This window comes from Hermetia illucens, chromosome 5 (genome assembly GCF_905115235.1).
Source record: "Hermetia illucens chromosome 5, iHerIll2.2.curated.20191125, whole genome shotgun sequence".
NCBI lineage: Eukaryota > Metazoa > Arthropoda > Insecta > Diptera > Stratiomyidae > Hermetia > Hermetia illucens.
Window position 1 is genome coordinate 9,131,402 of NC_051853.1, and position 20,849 is coordinate 9,152,250.

At 45.2% G+C, this 20,849-nt stretch overlaps 1 protein-coding gene across 4 annotated transcripts in view; it reads left to right on the forward strand.

The window, feature by feature from the left end:
* Nucleotides 1-2,275: 2,275 nt before the first annotated feature.
* The window catches only part of LOC119657875 (probable alpha-aspartyl dipeptidase), a 35,126-nt gene continuing 16,552 nt past the window's right edge, over nt 2,276-20,849 (forward strand). Inside the window, exons 1-3 of one of the 4 annotated variants that reach the window (XM_038065005.1) lie at nt 2,276-2,329; nt 8,181-8,747; nt 8,814-9,066. In XM_038065005.1, the coding sequence (XP_037920933.1) occupies nt 2,283-2,329; nt 8,181-8,747; nt 8,814-8,913 (714 nt within the window). In that variant the 5' untranslated portion in view covers nt 2,276-2,282 and the 3' untranslated portion in view covers nt 8,914-9,066. The other 3 variants (XM_038065002.1, XM_038065004.1, XM_038065003.1) reach the window with 3 other exon arrangements.

Sequence of the window (20,849 nt, forward strand, 5' to 3'; positions counted from 1 at the left end):
GATCCTTTTCATCCTAAATCTTTCAGACCAATTTGCCTGACATCGATTGTACTTAAGTCGGTGGAGAAGATTATTGACAAGAACTAACGTTCTAATACGCAATTCCCTACATTCAAGTCAGCACGTTTACCGACAGGCCAACCGAAACTGCTCTGTATCAGGTGACGGATTTATTACAGGATGCCATAGAAACAAAAGAAATAGCACTGTTTGCGTTTTGGGACAGCAATGGAGCATCCCATTATGCGATAACGCACGCAGAGATACGAGATGCCCTAATTCGCAAAGGAGTGGGAAATATCTGGCCTTCTGGATGGACAGAATGTAGAGAGTAGAGAGTAGGCAAATAGAAGTCCCGACAGGTCCAAACTCTATTGTCATGAACACTACTCAAGGTTGCCTACAAGGTCGAGTATTATCACCATTAAGGTGGAGCATAGTAGTTGATGAACACTTAGGAGAGCTAACAGACACTGGAATACAGGTCTAGGGTTACGCGGGCGATATTTTTTTAATCTGTTAGGGCAAAGAGTAACTGGTGCGGAAAGGCTGGGCTGCGCATAAATCCAGCTAAGGCCAATATAATACCATTCACTAGGAAGCACAAGCTTGATCGCCTAAGAACCATTGGATTATATGGCATTAAGGTGAAACGAATAACAGAAGGCAAATATTTGGGAATCGCACTCGATCAAAACTGGTTCTGGAAAACCCATGTTAAAAACATATGTCGAAAAACCAGAAGTGTTCTAATGACTTGCAGATCCGTACCAGAGGAAAAATGGAGATGCGCCCCGCAAAATGCTGCTGCTAAATATACAGTGAAATGGTAAGGCCAATGATTACCTATCGGGGCAGACAGAACGGAACTCAGCACAAAAGCCAGGGAGTTACACAAACTTCAAAGATTGGCTTGCGTGTGTATCAGCGGGGCAATGAGAACCTACCCAGCCTTGTATTTAGAGGTCCTTCTGGGATTGATTGAATGCGGGCAAGGAAGGCGATCTTCTGTACCTCCGAGAGCACCAGTGAGGCGGGAATTTACCCAATTCGAAGGAAAATTGATATTCTTTCTAGGCGGCATCCCGAATTACTGATATCAAGGGATAACATGGCAATGAGGTTTCAGTTCGATAAGATGTTTGAAAAACGTTAGAGCAACAGGGCAAACTTGGAGAGCATGACAATGACATACGGCGTAAACCAGCAATTGGTACACTGGTACACTGACTGATCCCTTACGGCAAAGGGAGCAGACGCTGAGGTCAATGATCCAAGGAAAGTGCACTTTGAACCAATGGGAAAGCAAACTAGCATATTTCAATCGGAAATAAAATCCATAGGTAGACGTGCTTCCTTCAACCTAAAAAGGAACTATATGAGGGAAAACATTGCTGTTCTAACCGACAGCCAAGCGGCTATCGAGGCACTTAGGTCTTATCAAGGGAAATTCCAAACTGGTATGGAAATTCCATAACAGGTTGAATCCACTCGGCTCGCTCAATAACGTCTGGCTACTCTGGTTTCCAGGCCTCATTTAATTAGAGGGCAATCAAGCAGCGGACGAGCTGGACAGGAAAGGAGTAGCTGTGCTGCTATACGAACCAGAGTCATTCTGCGGAGTTGGAAATGAATTCGTGGCTACAACATTGAAAAATGAAGAGCAACGACTAATGGAACTTTATTGGGCGAACTTATCAGAAATGGAACAGTCCAGGGTGCTCATGGAAGGATACGAGCATAAGCCTCGGAAGATTGATTAAACCTTACTAAGAAGAGCCACTGGATCACAGTGGGAATGCTAACTGGTTACTGCAGGCTAAACTATCACTTGGAAAAGCCTGGGATATCTACGGACACTGTCTTCCGAAGACTCTCTGTCGAAGAGTGATGAAACCTAGGACGCAGTGTGACGAGATATCATTGTGGCTAGTGGGGATACAAAAGGTAATTTTCAATTCGGGAGTCTTGATTCTATACAATTTATCCACCTGGACGAAATCTATGATTGAGAAAAATCGTGGCCCCAATTGAATGAGCCGACCCTGTAAAGACAGCCGACTTTCTTCCAGGAAACAAAACTTTAAAATAGCTTTCAAACTTTTCATTTCAAATATCAACTTTATTAGAGCATTATCTTCCCCATGAGTAATCATTTTCTCCCAAACTGATAAGACATGAGGTACACCATGTTCAATGTAATTTTCTTCGAAGCTTAATCTAAAAATTTTTCGAAAATTATTTATGTTCCTTAGTACCTACTCTTTCAGGAAAATTTGTTCATGGCTGGTTGCCTACCTGTCTGTCACAGGCACTTTCCTCAGAAACGGTAATCAATGGTCGATAAGTCGGCAGATTCTGACGTGTTGAATAGCGAGATCGCCCTACCATGCTCCAAGTCGCCCGCAGTATAATTTTCAAGTTGACTAGTGCAAGCCGTGAGACACTGTGGTGTATGGTCTGAATCTGTTGAAGAAATCTGTTTATTTTTTACCAGTGCGCCATTGTTTTCATTGATCCTCTTAGAACGGGCTGAGAATGCCGAAAAGACAGATCCTTTTGTTGACGTCATCCTTATATGAAGACGGGACCCACTTGGAGCATGTGCGACCCTACATCGAAAAAATTCTCACAAAGTGATTGCTTGTTTATTACTAGAAATTGACCTCATTATTATTTAATCCACTGCGACTGTGTAGTGAAACTGCAAATAAGACACATTTTTTACAAAATTTGTTAGGATTAATCGATGCCATAAATTAATGGCTTTCAACATGACAAAGTCTCTTGATAAAGTTGTGGTTAGAGCGCTGGGCTGTGATAGCGAAAGATAGCGGTTCAAATCTCACTGGTGGCAGAGGAATTTGGTTATCGTGACTGAATGTCGAATACCAGTCGACTCAACTGCAAATGAGTAGCGAAGTCAAATCAGGGTAATAATCTCAAGCGAGCGCAATGCTGACTATATTATCGTTGTAATGTACCCTTAAGCTGGAACTATAATTTTCGTATCATAGTGTCAAAATTTTAACGAACGTAAATTAGACATCTGCCAGAACTCATTCTCGTCCATAATTGCATTGATTCGTTTGAATGTTTGACATCTCACTCCTCACTTGCTTACACGACTTCGCAAAAACGAATTTCGAATGACATTTCCTGTGACATCTGCTTGACATTTCCTATGCTGAATTCGGTTGTTACCGAATTTTCTGTATTTAAACGGAGTTTAATGAAACTCTCGCAGGGAAACATTTTACGATGTACATCCAATATAGGCAGTTCTCATTGAAAGATTTCAAGTACGTTGCCGCATATGCTTATTATAGTTCCAGCTTTACGGTCTTGAATGAGGTGCTCTAATACACTTCCAAGGCTCTGATCCAATATGGATTGTTGCACGAACGATTATTATTATTAAAAACCTATTTTGGATAGAGTCACGAAGCTCTCAAGTGACCATCCAGTGCTGGACGGAATCGTAATCATAATTATGATTATTATCGGGAAGTGGGCATGATATAATCGTAATCATAGGTCATGATTATGGCGACTGTAATCACAAACAGTGCCAGTAAAAATGATAAAATTCACCGTTTTCCAAGAAATCGTAAAGTAATACATATGACGAATTCGAGAAATTGTATTTGGCTGAGATGATCGGATGGAACTATGGAACTAATAATGGTTATGGAGCTGGTGGTTAACACCTTTGCTCCCCTTGCCTGTGGGGCGGTTTGCCTAGCTCGTTTTGATTTGACATTGTTCTTTTTAGTTAGTTAGGGTTCTTAAGTCTGGTTGAATCGTTTCCAGGACCTCTTTCTCGCTTTCGACAGGATCTACTTTGACAATAGGAAGGCTAGCGGTATTCGCATTTTCTGGGAAAAGGTTCGTCACAATCACGTCTAGCAAGTTAGGGCAAGTAATTGATGGGGAGCGTTTGCCTTTGATTTTACACATAGCTGTTTTGTAGGCACCGCCCCAGGGGTCCCAATCAGCTTCCTTACACAGCCGGTTGAAGTTTTCGCTTCTACTTCTTACTATAGCCAAATGCAATTTTTTCCTCGCCTCATTTGTCATGTAGCTTCTCATATCTTGGTCGGTTTCTGTTTCATTGACTGCGTCTCCTCTCCTTGAGGCAGGCCCTGCGGCATTCTTCAATTTCAGGGTTCCACAAGAAGTTCGGTATTCGTTTCTGGAAACCAATACACCGTGACATGGACGCATCACATGCTCGTCGTAACTTTTCGTCAATCAGTCTGATCATTTGATTTTGTTTCTAGCGTTATGTTTTGCAGCAGGAATTCTTTGAAAGTTTCCTCGTCAAATTTATTGACCGTCCATTTTACAGCTGCCTTTGATTTTAGGGTGATGCTCGCTTTCATCCATCACTAGTCTCTCCACCACTAATTGGAACTCCTCTCTCGTAAGACTTGGTGTCGCGTAGCAGCTGTTAATGGATATACCACTTACCATTACTTGCATGAAGCTACTCTCGAAAATCTTCATTGTTCCTTCTATGGCACCATTTCCACGTGATCATATTGCCGTTTTTCCGCTTTTATCCGCAACCCAAATTGTACGGTGTAGATCCCTGTACTGTTCCCAGACAATGGCGACGTCAATTTTACTTTCAATTATCGTCTGAGAGAGCAGGTCCTGAGCTTCTTGACAATGGTTCAAATCTAATTGTAAGAACCTCATTTGCGCATAGTGTTGATTGCTGGTTTAAACACCATGTGTCCAAACTCTAGACACCTAAAGCATCTTTTCAGCGAAATCTGATCTCGTAGACGGTAGACGACCCAACTGATCGATAAAGTGTGAATGTCTAGAAGTAACATGCGAGGAAACTCATTAGCAGCGGGAAAATCAAAATTGGATGGATACTATACAGGGTACGAATGTGGATAGTCCCCACTAGCTGCTGCAGGTGTTTGTACTATGGCCACACGTCAGCAACTTGCATGGGACCGAACATGAGGACAGCATGCCGGAAATGCGGCCAGATAGGTCACCAAACGAAGACCTGCAATGAAAACGGAAGTTGCGTTTTCTGCAGGGGTCGTGGCGCGTCTGGTGAGGGCGTCGCACACACTGCAGGTACGAGACGGTGTCCGATCTTTAGGGCGAAACTGGAAAGGCTAGGGCGCGAATGGAGTGATTTGCATTTTACAGATTAACATGCACCGGAGGGCAACCGCTCACCAGTTGCTAGCGCAGTTCGCTACGGAGGTAAAGGCTGATCTAGTGCTAATCAGTGAGCAATACCGAAACAGGGACCCGGCTTCATGGCATCTCGGTTTATCGGGTACCGCTGCCATCTGGGTTCGGGACGACGTTCAACTTCGCTTTGTCTGGATTCGGTGTTTAGGGATAACAGTTTTTACCTCTGGAGGACACCATTTCAGGCACGGACGGGCAAATCCTAGGGTCCTTGAATAGGGCATGCTTTAGCCAGACTTCAGAGGAAATGGTGGCGAGAACCAGGCTTCTAGTTTTGAACACCGGATCCACGGCAACGTTTCGGCGCCCCGCGAAGGCATCATCGGTGGACGAGTAGCGAGTTCTAGAAGACTTCTCGACAAGTGATCACCAGTACATCGCGTTCGAAGTGGTTGACGCTACCTCACCTCTCACGCTACCTCAACGCACCCTTACTGAGTGGCAACTTTCTTAGGAAAATGAGCCAAGAGGCAGATGGGCTACGCGGCTCATCAACAATTTAGAGCCATGGCTGAACCGAACGCACGGTGAGATTGATTACTTTCTTATCCAACTTCTATGCGGGCATGGAGGTTTCCAGTCTTACCTGACAGAATTAGGAATTCGCGATCTCCTGATTTTAGTTCTGCAATGGAATGGCGGACGACGGTGAACACATACAAACACATGGGAGTTCTCTCTAGATAACATTGTCAAAGAAATGCTGAAGAGTGCTGAAGAAAATTGAACTCGACCGGCGAAGGGACCAGATGGCAAGGGGTTCCCTGAATTAACAACTCCCTTCCTCTCCTCCCCCTCCTGTTGGTGAAAGGGATTGCCTGACTTGAAGGCTCTCAAAACCGGGAGAGCGGGAGAGTTTGCCCCAAGTAATGTGTCAAACGATTCCAGGCTAGTTCTCTTATGACAGGGAAGTCTTTAGTTGGTAGTTTGACAGCGTACTGTTACAGGAGTCCAATACTGTGTGCGAAAACGCATCCACCTAACCTACCCCCCCCCCCCTCCTTAAAAAAAACAAAGAAATGAACGTCTATCATAGCCACAAAATATCAGTCTCCTGAACTGACGGTATACCTAGTTGGGACCGTAGAGCTTGCAAATTTCCTCCTTCGCAGGAATCTCGTCTATGTCCTTACATTCAATGATTACTTGATTTCTACTCGATTTGACTTTTGCCGTTTCCCCCGGTGGTGGCTCAATTTTCTTCTGTCGGTCTTTTGATTTTCCCCTGGTTTAAATTCAAGCAGCAAGTTGCCTTTCTATAGTCGTCTTATCCGGTTCACACTTTCACCTAGATCCGCCAACGAGGAGTCAGTCTTGACTTTGCGCAGAATGTCGGCGTATGAAATATCGGATTTTTTTTGTTAAGAAAAACGTATCGCGTCGGTTTCTTTTCTGCAGTTTCCTCCTGTGTTCAGCTTTAGTCCAAGTGGAACCTTCATGCTCTTAGCGTCTTTTGCCGCGGGAACTGCTTTACCTGGAGGTCGCAGCCGAAACTCCCTGGATTCAGCTGGGGGCAGAGTGCTGTATCGGGGCGATACTTGAAACCTGCTTCACTTCCCTTGCTACGCTGAGCAATGAGTATTGAACGTGCCCCAATCTAGCAAAATTCCGAATAGGGGAAATTTCTCTTGTTTGAAAACGTCGTGAAAAAAGTCTATACTGGGTTGTTCAATAAGAAACAAAATTTTATGGTTTGAAATACGCTTTATTATTCAGTATAGTCTCCGCGAACATTAATACACTTGTTCCAACGGAATTCCAATTTATGAATTCCATCCCTGAAGTGAAAATCTGGGAGCGCTGCAAAATACGCTTCCACAACTGTTATGATCTCATCATCATCAAGTCGCTAGGGGCCAAATTTGGTGGATACGGTGGATGCTCCAAAATTCGAACCTGAATTCATGGATTGTCAAAATGCTCTTGTGTCCTGAGAAAAAATAATTTTTTTTCTTCTGCAAATTGGTTTTTTTTTATTTTTTTCTTCAGCTGGTCTAAAAGGTTACAATAATATTCAGAATTTATTGTTTTATCTGTTTGCAAGTAATCCACAAACAAAATTCCTTTCGCATCCCAAAAACTGATGCTAACTCCTTCTTGGTCGATTTCTGAACACGAACTTGTTTCGGAGCCGATGAAGAAGGTTCACATCACTCTTTAGCCTCTTGTTTTGATTCAAGATCATGGTGATAGACCCAAGTCTCATCCATAGTGATGAATCGACGCACAAAATCCATATTATCCTTTCGAAAAAGCTCTAAATGTTCCTCAGAAAGTTGCATTCAAATGTGTTTTTGTTTCATTGTTAGTGAGTGCGGCACCCTTTGTGCACACAGCTTTCTGGAACCCAATACTTCAGTCAAAATATTGCTTATACTGTTCAATGAGATGCCTAGGGTTTCTTCTAAATCTCTTTCATTCATTCCGTGGTTTTCCAATACGATATCCTCTATTTTTTCTACGATTTCTAGAGTTGTTGCTGTTTTTGGAAGTCCTTTACGTAGATCGTCTTCAAGGTTTGTGCGACCACGTTTAAATTCAGCAATCCAACTTTCTACTGTACTAATTGAAGGCGAAGAGTCCATATACACTTTCAAAATTCTTTCGTGAATTTCCTTTGCTTTTAAACCTTCCAAAAATAAAAATTTAATGATTGCACGATACTTGATTTTTCCATTGTAAACAAATATTGTGACATATCGATACTAAATGGCTTGTAAACAAAGAATGAATTGACAGATTGAAATGAAACTCCCCATATGTTCATATGAAGGGTGTACCAGCTTAACAAAAAAAATTTTGGCTAGTAGCAACGCCCTCTCTTATCGAACTGCAAAATTTATTAAACAACCTGGTACAAGGGATCAAATTAAATCTCAAATGATACCCCTTCATCAAAGGATTATTCATTCAAATTACTGGCAACAATATTACAATACACCATTTATTTTCAGGAACAACGTCAAACGGGTGCTTTTCATTCCTTATGCATTAGCAAATTGTGATTACGATGAATACACCGAAAAAGTTGAAACCATCTTTGGAAAATGGGGTTTCCATGTAGACGGAATACACAAGTCACCAGATCAAATTGCAGCAGTTAAAAAAGCCCAAGCGATATTTATAGGTGAGGGGAATACGGCTTTGCTGCTACTGCAACTTTACGATGAAGAGATAGTTAAGGCAATTCGTAGACGAATCATAGATGATGGGATTCCCTATATTGGAAGTAGCGTTAGTCCCAACGTTACAGTATGTTCTTCCCAAACGGCGAATGCGATGGGAGTTGTTTGCCCAGGACCATTCGATGCACTGAAACTGGTACCATTTCTTATCAATCCACATTATCTAGAGCCAAATGCTAATTTAATTGATCGCCGTGAGACATTTGAGGTAAGAATCCTTGAGGCTTTGATGGTCAATGAACGTCCGTGTTTAGCACTGCGGGAGGGCGCTTGCTTAGTTATCGAAAGAAAAAATGCAACTTTATTTGGACCTGCTAATGCGATATTATTTAGAAAGTATGTAGTATATCTTTATTAAAGAACGTTAATGCTTGGACCAACTAAAAATATTTTTTTTTACAGAGGGGAAGAACCAACTGAATTTCCACCTGGGACGAATTTTGGATTTTTATTTGACGAATGTAAAGATGTGGCGGTGCCAATTTCGAAATTTTACAGCTGAATAGCCAAATTCATGCAGTCAAGGAGATCAGAACGTTTTTCCGCTGTTCTTTTTTTTTTTAATAAGAAAAGATATTTTTAATTCACCTGTCATCGCAACGGACAAAATTTTATAAATAAATAAAGTTAATAAAGTTGAAAGTTATTTAACCATAGAAGCTCAATCTAGGACATTTTTACCTATACGCAAACAAATATTTGCTCTCTTTCGCAAACTTCTTTCGATTTCCGTGATTGATCGAACCAAGTTAGTACCCGCCAAGAGCTTATGGGAGACGGCCATGTTTGCTTGGTAATAATAATCGTTGGCGCAACAATTCAATTGGATCAGGGCCTTGAAGTGTGTTAGAGCACTTCATTCAAGACCGTAATGGTACATTACAGGATTACAGTACCATGTAGGAGATAATGTGGTCAGCATTGTACTCGCCTGAGACTATTACTGATTTGACAGCTCACAGCTGGGTCGACTGGTATCCGACGTCAAATCACGATACAAATCCCATTGCCATCAGTGAGATTTGAACCGCGACCTTCCGTACGACAGCTTTGTGCTCTAATCACTCAGCTATCCAGACACACCGGTAAGTGCCTCCATATTGTAAATATCGTAATGCTGTAGGACAATTTGACCTATGTTAGGCTACTTGTAACTTTTGCGCTTGTTATAATTATTCACTCTCGATCAGACCGTGGCAGAGTTTGGATATGCAAAATACTAGTGAGATCTTCCCTTGTGTTTTAATCATCACCTCCATTGCCGAGTGGAGTCTGTGCGTAGTAACGGTCCTCGGTCATGGTTCTTTGAGCGGGATTTTTGTTGGCGGAATTTGCATGAGATTGCGAAATACCTGTAAGTTCCTAAAGTTTTTTTCTTGCAAAATTGTTGATCCTTTTGTTTTTTTTTCATTAAATTATCATTTGACGAATTTGGGTGCTTTCTGAATGTATAAGGGAATTCGTTCCTCAGGAGAAGGTGTGCCTCTTCTTTCTTGTTTGTCTCCCTGTGTGCTTACCGCAGGTTAAAACTACCAGTGTGAAAACTATATGAAAGGGAATGTAACGGACCTGTCTGGTGTCGGATCCTGCACTTGGCAACGGTGAAAATTTCAATTTGGTAACGGCCTAACTAATAGTAAGAAAAGAGAAGAGATCGCTGCGAAATGCGTATGTGTCCCCGGCGCCTCGTCCTCAAAACAAAGTGCCCAAAACGTGTTCCCACATGATGACCCTGGTCCAAAGGAAAGAGCACCCTGCATGCAAGCAATGTGAATCTCTCAATGACAAGATAACCAGCCTGGCTGAAAACGTGTTCCAGGTAGCTTGTGGAAAACTTGGCTAAAACAATTTTTGACCCCCATCAGCGGAAACGCGCCTGCAAAGGCCCCAGAAAAGAATTTGTACGATAAAAACACCAAATACAGACAGTATTCGGTTTCAATGGACCGAATCCAGACAAATCAGGACAAAAGGATCCGTTAGACCTATACACGCACGCAGAAGCCCTCAACATGTCGTCCGAGCGGCCCCCAATTGAACGTCACCTCGCCACCGAAACAGCTGTTCGTGTCAAGGCTAGCGTACTCCACTACGCCCGACGAAATTCTGGCCTATATCAGAAGCAAAAGCAACTCAACTTTGTCACCTCTTTCCTGTGTGAAGCTGACGAAGGATGGCTCTCCTCACCGAGTGATAGCTTCCTTCAAAGTGACATATCCCCATGACTTCGATGCTATCGTCCAATCCTGCTTTTGGCCACAGGGGGTCTTCGTTAAGCCTTATCAGAGGTCTAAGATTCGCGAAAATTTCCGGCTCGCCCGCCTGCCTCGCCGAACTTGAATGATTCCAATAACTATACGCTATTTTATCAAAATGTAAGGGGCCTAAGGACCAAGCTGTCGGATTTCAAACTGTCTGCCTTAGCATTCCAACATCATGTCATCTGCATTTCTGAAACCTGGCTGGATGACACGAATTTAGATTCTGAGCTCCTCGAAGGTTACTCTGTCTTTCGTTGTGACAGAGACTGCGTTGCGCTTGGCAAGACAACTGGCGGAGGTGCCCTAATAGCTGTTAAGTCCCCTCTCCGTGCCGAAATCATCTTTTCCTCCTCCTCCTCCTCCTACGATTCTGTTACCATACGTGTCCTTCCGCCAAACGTATGTCCCTTTATCATATCGTGTGTATATTGTCGCTGCCTAAGCCCGCCTTCTCTGTACGAGGATTTCTTCGACAGATTATCAGAGGCCCTAATCGTTTTGTTTCCCTTACTTCCTTTCATCCTCTGTGGTGACTTTAATCTTCCTATGCTCTCCTGGCCCGTTACACCTGGCCTTCCCTCCCTCCCTAATAACTCGACCCACCCTTCCCTTCCTCTATCCACTTTCATGTACACCTGTGGGGCCCTTCAATTTAACCTTTCCAGAAATCACTTAGATCGCACTCTTGACCTTGTCCTCTCTAACCTTCCTGTACGTTATCTTTCCCAATCCCTTCATGCTCCGTCTTACGTTGCCCCTGACGCCCATCATCCTGGTCTCGAGTTCGATGTTCAGATATCCCGACTCCATTCTCCTGTCGCTCGCAAGCCTACCAAGTTCAACTTCGAAGGTCTGAACTCAGCCCTGGCGTCAATCAACTGGGTCCCCCTGCTCTCTCCATTTACATGTGACCAAGCACTCAACACTTTCTATACCATTTTATCTGATCTTCTTCCTTGGTACGTTCCCTCCTCTCCTAAGTGCTTAAGCTCTAACCCCGTCTGGTTCACCACTGAAATTCACAAAAAACTACGTCAAAAACAGACTGCGAGAAAGAAGTTCCTGTCTTCTAGAAACGTTGCTGACTTAGTTTTTTTTCAAATCCCTTCGTTCCTCGCTCAAATCTTTAATACGTAAGTCGAGACACGAATATTTGTCCAGCGTGGAAGACTCATTAAAGCGCGGAAATCTGAAACCTTTCTGGTCCCACATTCGCAACTCCCGCTGCCCTGCCCAGTTATCCCCTCCGTCCATCCCCCCAACGATCTTGTGATTTACTCTGCCGCTACTTTTCGTCAGTCTATGTTCCTCCTCCTTCCTCCGAATCCCTCCCGACAGTAGATGTAGCCTGCCCCGCATCGCCTACCATTCCCCTACTTACCCCTATCCTTATCGAAGACCTCATTAGCGAACTTGATGCCAAGGTCGGACCTGGCTGCGATGGTCTTCCAAATCTCTTTTTGCTCAAAACTGGTAAGTCCATCTCCCTTCCCCTATCTCTTATTTTCAACAAAAGCCTTGAAGAGAATCATTTTCCCAGCTTGTGGAAAGAGGCTCTCATTATCCCCATTCACAAAAGTGGCGATCGTTCGCTTGCCGAGAATTACTGTCCCATTTCCCTCCTCTCCTCCTGTTCCAAAATTATGGAAAGATATGTCAGCGACTGGTTGTCCGCCCACTTTGGCCATCACACAGTGAAGGAACAGCACGGCTTCGTTAAACGTAGGTCCACTGCCTCCAACCTGCTTGACTTTACCAACTTTGTCGCCAAATGTCTAAATTCACGGCAAGAAGTGCATACCATTTACACTGACTTCGCGAAAGCCTTCGACACTGTAAATCACAAGATACTTCTATCCAAACTCTCGTCCCTAAACGTTCCCATACCACTTGTTTTATGGCTTGCCTCTTACCTTTCCAACCGATCCTGCCGCGTCTCTTTTAACGGCTGCACTTCCCGCTCCTTCTCCCCCTCTTCTGGCGTCCCACAGGGGTCTATTCTGGGTCCTTTGTTATTTTTATTTTTTATTAACAACCTTCCTCCCCTCCTTACTTGTCCCTGTTTGCTCTATGCAGACGACCTTAAGCTGTTTTCCGCTATATCGTCGCCTATGGACTGTGTTTCCCTTCAGAATAACCTGGACACTCTGGTTCGTTGGTGCTCGACTAATGGTTTAGCGCTAAACGTCAGAAAGTGTCACTCTATGTGCTACTCCCTAAAATCCTCACCCACTTCCTTCTCCTACTCGCTTAACGGACATTCCTTATCCTGCTTAAATTCCACTCAAGACCTCGGAGTCACTTTCGATAATAAGCTCCGCTTTGACACCCATTGCCTCGATGTCATCAATCGAGCAGCAAAATTGTCAGGCTTTATTCTTCGCTCCTCCTCTGATTTTGACTCCATCCAACCCTCCTTAGCTCTCTTCAATTCCCTCGTAAGGGACACCCTCGAGTATTGCTCCGTGATCTGGTCACCCACTCGTAACTGTGATTGTCTTGCCCTTGAAAATGTGCAACGTAAATTCACCCGTTCTCTCTTCTTTAAAAAGAGCTTCCCTCGTGTGGATTATCCCTCCCGCCTCCGCTTTCTAAACCTTCCCTTCCTACAACAGCGTAGATCCTATCTGGATCTATGCACATTCTTTAAACTTTCCTCGGGCCTGATGGACTGCTCCGCCGCTGACGAGATCACCTGCCGTCCTGCGTCTTATAACACATGTAAAGCAGATATTTCAACGTGCCCTTCGCGGAGCTCGAAGTCTATTTTCATTCCCCGATTCCCAGGCTTTGCCGAAATTATAATGCAAAACAGCTTGGTCCTTTTAACTTCCCTACTTTAAGCAGTTTTAAACGTAGGATAAGGTTTTTGCTTTCTCCTCCTCCTCCTGAGGACAATAATTAATTGGAATTCTATCTGTTTGTTGCCCGTTAATTAAATAAATAAACTACAGCAAAGATGTTGTCAACGCCAAACCTGAGAGTTTCGTGAGAGTGTCGGTATTTTTCAAAACGGCGCAAGCTGCTAACCGCTTTATAACGAGAAGAGAGAATCATTCAAGCCCCAGAGTCCAACGTAAAAGTAACCAAAACTCAGACTTTCACAAGAACTGACAGTGAAAATAAGGTCAAAGTACCCACGAGCATTGTAAAATAACCTTCCTGAGAGAATCGCTGCCAGTTTCAGTTATAACTGAGAAAACCTATTTCAAAGTAAGTCCTTTTGAAATGAGGGAAACGCTGTGCTACAACTGTGGGCATTCAAGACATATTGCTAAGATGTGTGAAGCATCCAATAGTAAATGCTTAAACTGTGGGTCGTCCGAAGATTGCCATAGTGCAGCCTGCACAAAAAAAAATGTATCTTATGTGGAAGCCTGGAACATAATGCAAGGAACACGACCGACGCCATGCAGGTCTTGTTGGGTGTTCCTCCTCTTGATCTGGAGGTAGTCTGGCATGCCATGGCCTACAGGATCAGGAGGGGCGTATCTTTGCTGCAAACAGACTTAGTTAGTGCTGATCAGGCGGAGGGACTAGGACCGCTTGCTGTCAAAAAGCTATTGAACGAGAGTGTAACATCTAAGTGGCAGCTTAGATGGAATGAATGTGGGAAAGGTCGGGTCACGTATGAGTAGGTTAGAAACGTGTCTGCCAGAGAAAGTTCCGTCGTGGATTTCGGGCTTGAGATGGGCTTCCTCATGACGGGGCATGGTAGCTTGAATGAGTTTCTCTTCAAGCGGAACTTTGCCCCCAGTCAGGGTTGTGTTCTATGTGGTGCAGACTCAAAGGACTGGTTACATGTCCTCTGTGTCTTTTTTTTTTTTTTTTTTTTTTTATGGATGGAGGTGGAAATCTTAGAAAGACATTGCCGCGCCAGGTTGCAGCAGCGTGTGGGATTCTCACCCACTAAAACCGCCCCCACTTTCTCCTTTTTCCTTCCCCGCGGGACCGCCGCAAAGCATTACTTCCGTTCTTCGCGTCCTCCTTGCGCGCTCCGCCCTTTCAAGTTCTTCTTGTATTCGTTTGATGGCGGTGTTCACCGCACACCAGTTTCCCTCCGATTTCAACATTTCCCCGACGATGTTCTGCAGGCTTAGAGTGGTTTTCAGGGAGTCTTCCAGACTCCTCCTTTCTGAGAGAAATCGTGAACAGTGGAACATAACATGCTCCGGGTCCTCAGGTGTGCAACCACATTCAGGACACAAGGGAGAGTCATCCAGCCTGAATTGGTGCAGGTACTTCCTGTAACCGCCATGTCCTGACAAGAATTGCGTCAGATGGTAGTTAATCTCACCGTGTCTTCGCTGGATCCACTCTTCAATACGGGGAATCAAAGTATGGGTCCAGTGATCCCTCTGCGAGTCATCCCACCGTTTCTGCCACTTCTCCAGCGACTCTCGCCTTGCCGCCTTTCGGCATTCTGCATCCTTTTCAAGAGGATTCATTTTCCTTGTCTCGTACAGGCAGCGTGTCTCACTTGCCAGAATGTCTATCGGGATCATTCCCGCAATAACACACGCTGCCTCGCCTGATATTGTTCTGAAGGCGCTGCACACCCTTAGCGCCACTAAGCGGTAAGTCATATTCACTCTCCTACGATTACTCTCACACGCTAGTGCTTCCTCCCAAACTGGTGCCGCGTATAATAGTGTGGAGCGAACCACTCCGGCCACAAGTAATCTGCGACTGTACCTTGGACCTCCAATGTTAGGCATCATCAGCGCTAATGATACGCTGGTATTTGCCGCTTTCTCACAAGCATAGTCCAGATGTCCCTTGAAATTGATTTTAGTGTCAATTATCACCCCTAGGTATTTGATAACCGGCTTCGAAGTGATGACGTGACCACCAACGCAAATATTAACCGTATTCCTCTTCCTACGATTGGTAATCAAGACCGCCTCCGTCTTTTGTTCCGCAAGGTCAAGCTGAACCATCTCCAGCCACGCTTTTATGGTGCTAATGGTTTCATTAGCGTACATTTCAACGTCTTCAGGTTCTCTCGCGACGACAACCACAGCTAGATCATCTGCGAAACCGATTATCGTGACCTCCTTTGGCACAGGAAGGACAAGGACCCCATTGTACATGACGTTCCACAGGAGAGGACCCAACACTGAGCCCTGTGGTACTCCTGCGGTGACGGTGTACTGATTGGATCCCTCATCCGTGTCGTACCACAGTGTCCTCTCCAAAAGGTATCTGTTGAGGAGCTTAGTCAAGTAACTAGGGACACCCGTTTTAGTTAGTGAACTTTTTATCCACTCCCAGCTTGCGGAATTGAACGCATTTTTGATGTCCAACGTCACTACGGCACAGCATTTTTTAGACGACATCGCGTCTCGAGCCAGCTTCAAAACAACGTCTACGGCGTCGATCGTTGAGTGGGCTTGACGAAATCCAAATTGTCGTTCCGATAGTCCATCCTTGTATTCGATGATAGGGAGCAGTCTGTTGTAGATGACCCTTTCGAGCATCTTTCCTGCCGTGTCGATAAGGCAAATCGGTCGGTATGATGATGGGTGTCCTGGGTGTTTATTCGGCTTCGGGAGCAAAACTAGTTTTTGCCTCTTCCGCCGGTCGAGGAAAACTCCTTCTATCATACATGTTTCAAACACGCTGATAAACCAGTCGGGTCTGGTCTTAACAGCGAGTTTAAGGGCTCTATTGGGAACAGCATCCAGACCGGGTGCTTTGTTGTCACCAATTCTCCGGCAAATTTGCGTAAGTTCCTCCTCAGTTACCGCAGGTATGGTGTAGACGTCGAGTGCTCGCTTGTGTTGTTTGCGCTCCCCTTTATCCGGAGGGAACAGCGCCGTCACGATATCGAGCAGAAGATGCGGGCAGGTCAATTGTGGTGTTCGCCCTCTCATTTTCTTCATAACTATCCTGTACGCTGTTCCCCAGGGGCTTTGGTCTGCCTCTGTGCAAAGCTCCTTGAAGCATTCTCGCTTGCTGGTCCGTATAGCCTGCTTAAGCTTACCTCGAAGGTTCACATATGCTAGCCGTTTCTCGTCGAAGTCTGGTCTTGCTTTAGATCGTTGGCAGATCCTTCTAGCACGAAAACATGCATCCCGTAACACCGCGATCTCTTCATTCCACCAATAGTTTGAGCGCCTTTTTGCGAGAACTCGTCCCCTCGGCATAGCAGCGTCGCATGCTCTTGTTATGAGTCCCATCATTTGCTCTACCTTTTCCGTAGGCGCACCACCGGGACTTTGGCCTCCCAATAGCATCTCTATGAATGCATCCTCCACAAGCCCTTTCACGGACCAGCCCCGGTTTCCAACCTCACGGGAACACGTATCGACGCATGGCCCATATTCGATCCGGAGGAAAATCGCCTGGTGGTCGCTGTGAGTATAATGCTCACTGACAAACCATGTCATTCTCCTCGCCAATGTGGTACTCACATATGTCAGATCGACTATTGAGCCCGACCCTGTCCCACGAAAAGTGGAAACGTTTCCCGTGTTGGCAAGCACCAAATCTAGCTCCGCGAAAGCCTCGAGCAGGATACGGCCCCTGGCGTTCGTAGTGCGACTGCCCCAATCAACGGCCCACGCGTTGAAATCACCAGCTATGATCTTAGGGTTTCGACTTCTTGCATCCGAGACTAGCGTACCTAGCAATCCTTCGAATTCTGTTATCGTCGCGCTTGGTGGAGCATAGCAACTATATATATAGATACCAGTTATTTTTGCCCTGACGAATCCAACTTGTCCATCCATCAGTGTCCGAATGGCTCAAGTGGTTAGAGCGCTGGGCTGTCGTAGCGGAAAGTCGCGGTTCAAATCTCGCTGGGGGCAGAGGAATTTGTTATCGTGATTGGATGTCGGACACCAGTCGACTCAGCTGTGAATGAGTACCTGAGTCAAATCAGGGTAATAATCTCGGGCGAGCGCAATGCTGACCACATTGCCTCCCACAGTGTACTGTGGTGTACCGTTACGGTCTTGAATGAAGTGCTCTAACACACTTCAAGGCCTTGATCCAATATGGATTGTTGCGCCAACGATTATTATTAATCCAACTTCTGGAAACTCCATCACTTCTTGAATGGCCTGATTTCCACACGCCCATATTGCCGCCTTGCTAGTTTTGTCTGCAACCGCAGCACCGCTCTTATTGTTGCGATAGGGCTCGCTGATTATGGCAGCTTCGATTCCCTTCTCATAGATGGTCTGCGAGAGAAGGTCTTGCGCTGCCTCGCAGTGGTTGAGGTTGATTTGTATCAACCTCATTTTTTTACTGCATTCAAGGCTCGCCTAAACACTGGGCATCTGCTGCTGCCTGCAACGTGCCGACAGTCGACGCCCTTTTTCTCTTTGCAGAGCATGCATTCAGGCTCAGCCTTGCATTCCCTGAACATATGGCCTTCTCTCCCACATTTTCTGCAACATTTTGACCTGTCACAGTCACCGGTGCATTTCGCCGCTATGTGGCCGAATTCCAGGCATCTAAAGCAGCGCTTAAGGGATACCTGCTCCCTGAGTCGGCAAACGACCCAACCCATTTTTACTTTCCCCGCCGCCAGCAGTTTGAACGCTGCTTCAGTTGATAAGCTTATGGTTGCCGTTTGCGTGCCTCCGTGTGCCTTCCTCAGTCCCCTGATTGCGGAATCTTGCAAGCCAAGTGGTCCGAACTACTTTTCTAAGGCGTCACGGATATCCTCCTTGGTCGTGATTTCGTCAATGTCCTTACATTCTATGACAAGCTCCTGCTTTCTGGCCCGTACTTGAGCTTCTTCTCCTAAGGACTTCTCCACCTTGCCGAGGAAATTTTCCACCGTTTTGCCCGGAGACTTCTTCAGCTCCAGCATCAAGTCTCCTTTCTGGGAGCGTCTGATTCGGCTGACGTTTTCTCCAAGGTCCATCAGCTCAGGATCGGATTTGACCTTCCTAAGGATATCGGCGTAAGTCATATCCCCTTTTTGGAGATGATGATTAATTCGGGCCGTAATCTTCTTTTCTGCGTCGTATTTTTCCTTCCGCCAACCTTGGTCCATGCTTCCTTGGTCCCTTTTGAAGGCTTTGCCTCCCTTGGGTCAATTGGAGCCGGCGCGGCAGTTTCCACGATGTTGGTAACTTTGTTTCCCTTGCCTTTTGCTGGTGAGAGGCCTTTTTGCCTTTTCGCGTCCTGTGAGGATCCGAAAGAATCGTTCGCGCACTCTCTACTCCTCTTTTCAAGTTTACCGCCTTTTGGATTTTGAGGGGGTGTCACTTGTGTTGCCTGGGTGACGCTTGATTTCTTCGAGGCGTTTTTTTCTTCCTTGGCACCATTGTATAGTACCCGAATGGTACGGACCATGTTTTTGATGGCCTAGTGCACGTTGTGTTTGTCCTTAATAAATTCAGACAACTCTACTATTTTACCTCCGAGTAGGGCAAACGATGATTCTTTCGGACTCTGACATAGTTCCTCCGCTTGGTTTTCACATTGGGCGCTTACGTACTTATTAGCCTTCCGAGAGCTTCCCTGATTTCCTTCCTTCATCAAGGTTTATTTCGGAGGAGATCGCACTATCGTCGAGCTTCTCTTAAATGGATCAACCACTAAGTCCTGCGACATGTTTCGACCAGGTGTAGTTATCCCGCTATGGGCTAATAACTGACCAGTTTGTGCCCCATCTTTTCTTGCGTTTTGAACAGGCGTTCTCGGGAGTGATGTACTCCTTTTAAATGCCTCTTTCTCCAGGCTACTTGTAGTATTTGATGCAACGGTGGCCAAGTAATCCACCACCGAGGCACTGCAGTCGAGGGATATCGACGGCCGGGAGCCTGCTTGCCCACTCCCAAAAGCCGCCGGTACTGGTGTTAGTGCGTGTTTGGTGTTAGTGTTATCTTGTGATGTCCTTTATGTTGTATTGTACGCAGAGCGGTAGTTAACTGGTGAAAGGTTTCGTTGCGGTTCTCCGCTTCGGGCTGATTCCAATTAACCCGTTGGGGAGTGCCGTCCCGACGTATTCGAGGAGGGCGATCACACCCGAGTCTGCAAGGGACTCATTTGAAGTGGCTCTTGCCACGAAGCCTCCCCGGAGGTTATTTGGTACCATGGGAACCGGAGTGGCCTTCTGAGAGCATATGCTCCAGGAGAATTTTCTGGGGCTCTGATTGTGGTCCCAAAATCAATCCGTGTCCGAAGAGGACCGTGGGGTTATGCCTACACGGCAGGTACTCATATTAAACCCCCAGGACTTTCATGATGAAGCGGGTAAGTCGCTTCCGAAATATATATTTATATTTAAAACCGAAAATTGTAGTTTGGAGGAAACTACCCCTTGTCTATTAACTATACATGTTTACAATAAATGGTAAAAATGTAAAAAAGTACTAAGAACTATCACGGAAAAAGTAAAGGAATTGTAGATACGGATTCCGCAAATACTAGTATTTCGGGAACAACTTCTTCGATTCCATGAAGAAATAGTGAAAAATGTTTAGTCAAGAACGGGAGTTTCTTTCGTTGTGCTTTTCATTTGCTCAAAATACACGCTATGTTCCACTATTTCCAAGCACTAGTGTTCATCATCATGCATTCATTAGAACGTGAGTATCTGCAAGATTCCCCCAATTATTCTAGTTAGCCTAAATCCACGGACCGGCTCCTCATTGGGTAGGTCATTAACCGACATAAATTATAAAGCTTGTCTCAATTGGAATATTGGCAGTTTCTGTAGGAAAGCTCACACTTGAATACGCGAGACATAGGAGCCATTTAATGACGTCAATGATCGACAAGTCGACAGCTCTGACGGGCTGAATAGCGAGACCGCTCCACCATGCCCCAAGTCGCCCACAGTAGAATTTTCAAGTTGGCTAGTGCAGGTCGTGGAGCCACTGCTTCGTCGGAATCTGTTCGAGAGACGCGTCTGAAGTTCAGTGACGTTAACCAAGAACCCAGAGGGGAATCTGTTTATTTTTTATCAGTGCACCATTGTTTCCTCTAGAACGGGCTGAGGATGCCGAAGAGACAGGTCCTTTTGTCGTCGTCCTCCCTGTACAAGGACGGGAGCTACTTGGAGCATGTGCGACCCTACATCGAAAAACTTCTCACAAAGTAATTGCTTATTTATTACAATGAATTGGCCTCATTATGACTTAATCTATTGTATCAATAGCGATAAGCGGCTCGGCGACTGTGTAGTGAAGCTGGAATGAGTGTTTCCTTGGGC